The 6,550-nt window shown below is 41.0% G+C and overlaps 1 protein-coding gene across 1 annotated transcript; it reads left to right on the forward strand.

Moving 5' to 3' along the window:
- Positions 1-1,697: 1,697 nt before the first annotated feature.
- Positions 1,698-6,061, forward strand: otos (otospiralin). Its single transcript, XM_088322567.1, has 4 exons — positions 1,698-1,813; positions 1,890-1,959; positions 2,273-2,296; positions 5,732-6,061. Exons 2-4 carry the CDS (start codon positions 1,908-1,910, stop codon positions 5,914-5,916), a joined length of 261 nt encoding a protein of 86 aa, XP_088178693.1. The 5' UTR covers positions 1,698-1,813; positions 1,890-1,907; the 3' UTR covers positions 5,917-6,061.
- Positions 6,062-6,550: the final 489 nt, after the last annotated feature.

Raw genomic sequence — 6,550 nt, forward strand, 5'->3', positions numbered from 1 at the left:
GAAATTTTCAGGTAGTTTCATTAAAGGTGGTGGCATTATGACTATCTTTGTTTCCACTGCTGGTTCTCTGATCTTTTGTCCTCCTTCCAAGACAGCTATCTCCTCCAAAACGACAATCTTCTCCTCAAGCAGTCGACGGGCTTCCTTCTGTTCCTCTTGCAGCTTGAGATGTCTCTCTTTCAAGACATCTAATTTACTTCGCGCAAAAGTTTCCCGGAAAACCCATTCGAGGCACAGCAATTCCCATGCCGGGCGAGTCCGTGGGCAGAATGGGCAAGGAGCGCGACAGCACGGCAGAAGGAGAGTCCACGGGAGGCGGGGATGATGCCGGCTGTTGACGCAACAGGAGCTCTGTGAGTTTGGCTAATTGCCCCTGCTGACGCTGCATGAGCTGTTGTCGTTGCTGGAACAGAAGCAGAAGGGCGGTGACGTCACCTGACAGTCGCCGGACCTTGCCCTCAGTCCGATACAACTGCTGCAGGGCGGAGGGAGTTTCCAGCTCTCCCCAATCCGCGCTTGTGTGAGCGTTCGCTGGGTCCATTTCTGGTCAGACCGTACTGTCAAAGCCCGAACAGACGTTGGACCCAGACACGTAAAGGTTTCACACAAGCTTTATTTTACGGGAACAGGGCAGTCATGCGCGGGAACTCAAACGCCAGCGATTCGGCGATCACTGGGAAGATCGAAACCGGACAGGACAGACGAGATCAATACCAGATACTGGAGAATGAAGTAAGATACCGGACAGGACGAGACAGACAGGATCGATACTGGAGACTGGCGCAAGATACAGGACAGGACAAGACAGACGGGAATGATACCAGAGCAAGATACCAGACAGAATGAGACATGCGGGGTCGATACCGGATACTGGAGAGAGTTATCAGACAGGACAAGACAGGCGGGATCGATACTGGATACTGGAGCAAGATACCGGACAGGACAAGACAGGCGGGATCAATACTGGATACTGGAGAATGGAGCGAGATACCGGACAGGACGAGACAGGCGGGATCGATACCGTATACTGGAGACTGGAGCAAGATACCGGACACCTCCTCAAAAGTGGTTTCAAAATCGTCTGGTTTTGGAGCACTTCCCCGAGGTAGGGCCAGAAATGGGAAAAGCACCAAGGCCTGTTTTGCCAAGCCACCAACCTGAGGATACTCAAACTATTGGAGGCATTCCTGGAGAGCGCTCCTCAGCTCCTCAACTTCCTGCTCGTCTGTCCCTGACTTTTCAATCGTCTCCGGTTACCTGACTTGTCCCGATCTCCGACCCCGATCCGTCTCCCGTCCCGGCTGCCCGACTTGCTTTAAACTCCGACCACGCTCCGTTCTCCTGTCCCGGCTGCCCGACTTGCTTCTGATCTCCAACCACGCTCTGTTCTCCCGTCCCGGCTGCTCCGACCATGCTTTGTTCGCGAGGGCTTCCTGCTCCTCCTGCCCAGCGAGCACCGGATCGCTGTTGTTGTTACATACATACATCCATACATACATACATCTGACCCACCCGTCTTTTCAAAATTGTATAAAAACATTCCTAAATACTAGTTAGTTATAAATTCTCTGGAAAAAAAAACGGGTTAGTAACCTTGGACAGTTATTTGGTAAATTCTTTAGACATAAATCTTACGTTATCAAAGCTGTTATTTTCTATTCCTAAATGGTTGGGTTGTTTGCTCGGGTAACAACCAATCACAGGTGTGTTTGAGGTGTTGGGACGTTTTTGTGGTGTTTTTTTTCCCTCCTTCCTCACACAAACCTTGCAGCCCAACGCATAGCAGAAGAATCCGCAGCAGCACTCCGGACAGGTAAGAAAATAAAATAATACAAAAATATATATAATAATATTGTAATAACGATTTACATTATTTTATTTATATTAAGTGGATTTTGTGCAGCAAGATGGGGCATTTGCTTTTCCTGACTCTTTGTGTGTGTGTCTTCCACGCCAGCAGTAAGTTTATATACATACATTTCATTCAAATATTATCAGTATTTATTATCAATTTTTGAAGTTATTTATTTGCCCAAAAATCAGATTTTTTTTTTAAAATGTTGATTATTTTGCATTGCACATTCACAAAGACGCTACTCTTTTTTCAAATTCCTTCATCTTCATCTCGAGTGTGTGCGATTTGTAAGTGGTCAGCCATTTTTTTTTTTTTTCTGTGAAAACTCTTCCCGGCTCAATCCCGTCTTTGTGCGCTGGAATGTTTGCAAAATCTTTGCTAAATTTTCCTTCTCTCTCACTCCCAATTCCTCCACAGAGGCCAGAGTCATCCCGGAGGGAGGTAAACATTGACATTTTTTTTTTTTTTTTTAATTGTGATTTATGAGCAAGAAAATGGACTGCATAATGCGGGTGGGGGTGCGCAAACTATAGCCTGTGGGCTTTTTAATATGGTCAGGTCAACAAAAAGTTAAAAAATTAAAATAAAAAGAGGGCTAAGGACCTTAGCTGAAACACATTCTCATTTATTTCCATTAAATATAAAAACTGAAATAAGTAAAATATAAAAACATTTTTAAAAATCCCAAAGAAAATAAGAATTTGAAAAAAATATAAAACACAAACGATAAACGAATATCAATCAAACTAAATGAATCATAAGTAAAACAATTAAATCAATGAATATTTTAAAACCCTTTTTTGAAATAAATATAAAAACAAAATATCAACATTTATAAAAAATAAAAATGCAAATGAATACATATAATGAAAAATAAGATACACATACAAATAAGAAAAATCCAATGAAAAATTTTAAAATAAAAAATTCATATTTTTACCCAATTTATTTTTAAAATAAAACAAAAGTATGAAAAAAATAAAAAAAAATCACGTATATTAACGTTTTTTAAAGGAAATAAGAATTTAGAAAATGAAAAAGAAATTAAATAAATGAATAAAAATAAATATTTTTTCCATTAAAAAAAAACACACACACACATAAGACTTCAAGAAACACGGGGCTCCTGGAGCCCATTCCAGCCGACTTCTCGCAGTGGACAGGAGACACCCTGAACTAGTTTCCAGCCAATTCAAACTCACAAAATTATAATTTATAATTATATAAAAATTATTTAAAAAAAAAAAAAGATTTTTAAAAATATAACTTAAAAGATGTCCCAATGTCATCACATGTCTGATGTCATGTTTATTTTATCATCTCATAAAAGATTTGTTTCTTATTTTGTTTTTGTGGTAATATTAACAACAACAAAAGTAAAAAAAATATTTTGCTTTTGTCCCCAGTATCTCATTCCTCTGTAAGAATATATTCCCTATAAAACATTGTGTACTGAAGGGGTTTAGAAATCTTCTTGAAGCATCCGGCTACATTTTTGTAACTGATTACCACAAAGGAGGTACCAAGGGCAGGCAAACAACATATGTTTCCGCCCGGTCTTGAACCGAGGAACTTCAGTGTCGGGCAAATGTGCTAAGTATCACTGCACTACAAGACACTGTGAAAATATAACAAAAACACTGCTGCAGGAATGCAACAAAATAATACAGTCATACTATAGATAGATAGATAGATAGATAGATACTTTATTCATCCCCGAAGGGAAATTCACTTTTCCAGCAGCATCCCTAAGCTGAGAACAGTCGAAAATAACTGAGAACAATCGAAAATAACACGGGAGCTGCTGGAGCGCCGGAGAAACGATTCAATTTGAATCATGTACAAACAAACAAACAATTGTTGAATCATGTACAAGAAACGATTCAATCTGAATCATGTACAAACAAACAAACAATTGAATCATGTACTACAAACAAACAAAATATTTATGTTTCAATACAGAAAATAGAAACACTACAAAAAAATGTATACAGAAATATTACGACAGAAATACCATCCATCGATCCATTGTCTTCGGCTCATCCAGGGTCGGGTCACGGGGGAAGAAGCCTGAAAAGGGAAGCCCAGACGTCCCTATCCCCAGCCACCTCCTCCAGCTCATCCGACGTTCCCAGGCCACCCTAGAGACATTGTCTCTCCAGCCTGTCCTGGGTTGCCCCCGGGGCCTCCTGCCAATAGGACATGCCCGCAGCACCTCCCGAGGGAGGCATCTAGTAGGCATCCATATCAGATGCCCAAGCCACCTCAGAAATACCATAATACAAAAATATTAACGGCAGTAATACTACGAAAATACTAGATATGCTACAAAATTCTACTATTAATTCTACATCAAAAATAATGCTGCAGAAATGCTACCAATTCAGATAGCAGAAAATACTATAAAATACAGAAAACACTACAAGTACAGTGGTACTACAAAACTAAATATCAAATTTAGCTTAAAACACACACCTAGTATTATTTTGCTGTAATTGTGATCATTTCTAAATTTGATATAACAAATCTAGAGAGAGCACGGCGGCGCAGTGGTTAGCGTGTGTGCGGCACAGTTCATGTCATGGGAACCTGTCGTGGGTTCAAATCCAGCTCCAGACTTCCTGTGCGGAGTTTGTATGTTCTCCCCGTGCTTGCGTGGGTTTCCTCCGGGCACTCCGGTTTCCTCCCACATTCCAAAATAAACATGCATTTCAGGTGAATTGGACGGTCCAAATTGTCCCTAGGTGTGAGTGAGCGAATGAGTTGTCTGTCCCTGTGTGCCCTGCGATTGGCTGGCAACCAGTTCAGGGTGTCCCCTGCCCACTGCCCGGGGATGGCTGGGATGGGCTCCAGTCCCCCCGCGACCCTAACGAGGATAAGCGGTACGGCTGATGAGATGATGAGAAATCTAGAGAGAGAGAGAGAGAGAGAGAGAGAGAGAGAGAGAGAGACAACGAACGAGAAAGGCAGCCCATGAAATAAAGAGATAGAGAGAGAAACACAAAGAGACAGAGAGAAATGGGGCAAACAGAAGAAAACAAAAAGAAAGGGAGTAAACGTGAAAGAGAAAGACGGGGGAAAAGAGAGACAGAAAAAGAGAGAGACAGAGAAAGACAATGAGAGAGAGAAAGAAAGAGAAAAGGGGAAAGGGAAAGAGACCAAAAGAAGGGCAGTAAGCAAGAAAGAGACAAAAGAAAGGGAGTAAGCAAGAATGAGAAAGAAAGGAAAAGAGAAAGGGAGAGAGAGAGAGATGAAGACGGGGATGAAAAGGAAGAAATAACTACAAAGAAATGGAAGAAGAGAGAAAGAAGGCAAAAAAAGAGAATAAGAGAGAAAAGTAGGAAGTTGATTTGACTAATCCATCATCTGCACCGCTTACCCTCTCTAGGATCTCGGGGGTGCTGGAGCCCATCCCAGCCATCTTCGGGCAGTGGGCAGGGGACACCCAGAATTGGTTGCCAGCCAATTGCAGGGCACACAGAGACAGAAAAATCACTCGCTCATTCACACCTAGGGACAATTTGGACCAGCCAATTAACCTGAAAAGCATGTTTTTGGAATGTGGGAAGAAATCGGAGTCCCCGAAGGAAACTCACCCAAGCACGGGGAGAACATGAAACCCCGCACAGGAATAATTTGACTCAGTCAACAACAACAAAAATCATTTTACTAGAAAATCACAATGACCTAGCACTGGTGGGGTATTTTAGAACAGGTCCACGGGCACCTCAGCTGTCCTCAGCTGGCACCCAGGTGCCCGGGTGCACCAGGTCTGAGACCCCTGTATTAGGAACATAAAACAGCTTCATAAGACATAACATAAAAAAACCAAATTCAATTCACCAAAGGTAAATGGCCTTTATTTATTTTTTGCAGTACCTTATGATGAGCCCCGCGCTCTCCCCTACTGGCCTTATTCCACCTCGGACTTCTGGAACTACGTGGAGTACTTCAAATCTATCGGAGCCTACAACCACATCAACGAGATGGCCAGGGCCTTCTTTGCCCACCAGCACTTGGGGGATACGCTGGGCTACGACAATTCCGGGCATGAGCATTAAGGGAAAACCTACAAGTTAACAAATAAAAAAATAATCATAGAGCAAAGCCAAATTTATATGTTGATGGCATAGCAGATTTACCAAAATGTCATTTTTACAATTGTATAATGCTTTTAATCAGCACGTTTGGAATAAATGCGCAATGTTTTAATTCTTTTGCATTTTTTATATTTTTTGCATGATTCTTATTAATTTGAGCTTTATTGTGAGGAGATGCATCATAAAAACCTGTGTTTCACTTCATTACATCAAGATATTTTAGAAACCGGTTACTGTATTAAGTAAAACCAGTATTTTCCATCCATCCATAATCTGCACCGCTTATTATCCACAGTGGGGTCACGGGTGTACTGGAGCCCATCCAAGCCATCTTCGAGCAGTGGGCAGGGGACACCCTGAACCGGTTGCCAGCCAGTCGCAGGCCACATAGAGACACAGACATCTCACTTGTGTATATATATATATATATATATATATATATATATATATATATATATATATATATATATATATATATATATATATATATATATATATATATATATATATATATATATATATATATATATATATATATATATATATATATATATAAATCATACTGAAGAATAACAAAGGTAAAGTTAGCAACTTT

The sequence above is a fragment of the Urocampus carinirostris genome, chromosome 18, assembly GCF_059441175.1.
Source record: "Urocampus carinirostris isolate Australia breed hairy pipefish chromosome 18, RoL_Ucar_1.0, whole genome shotgun sequence".
Classification (NCBI taxonomy): Eukaryota; Metazoa; Chordata; class Actinopteri; order Syngnathiformes; family Syngnathidae; genus Urocampus; species Urocampus carinirostris.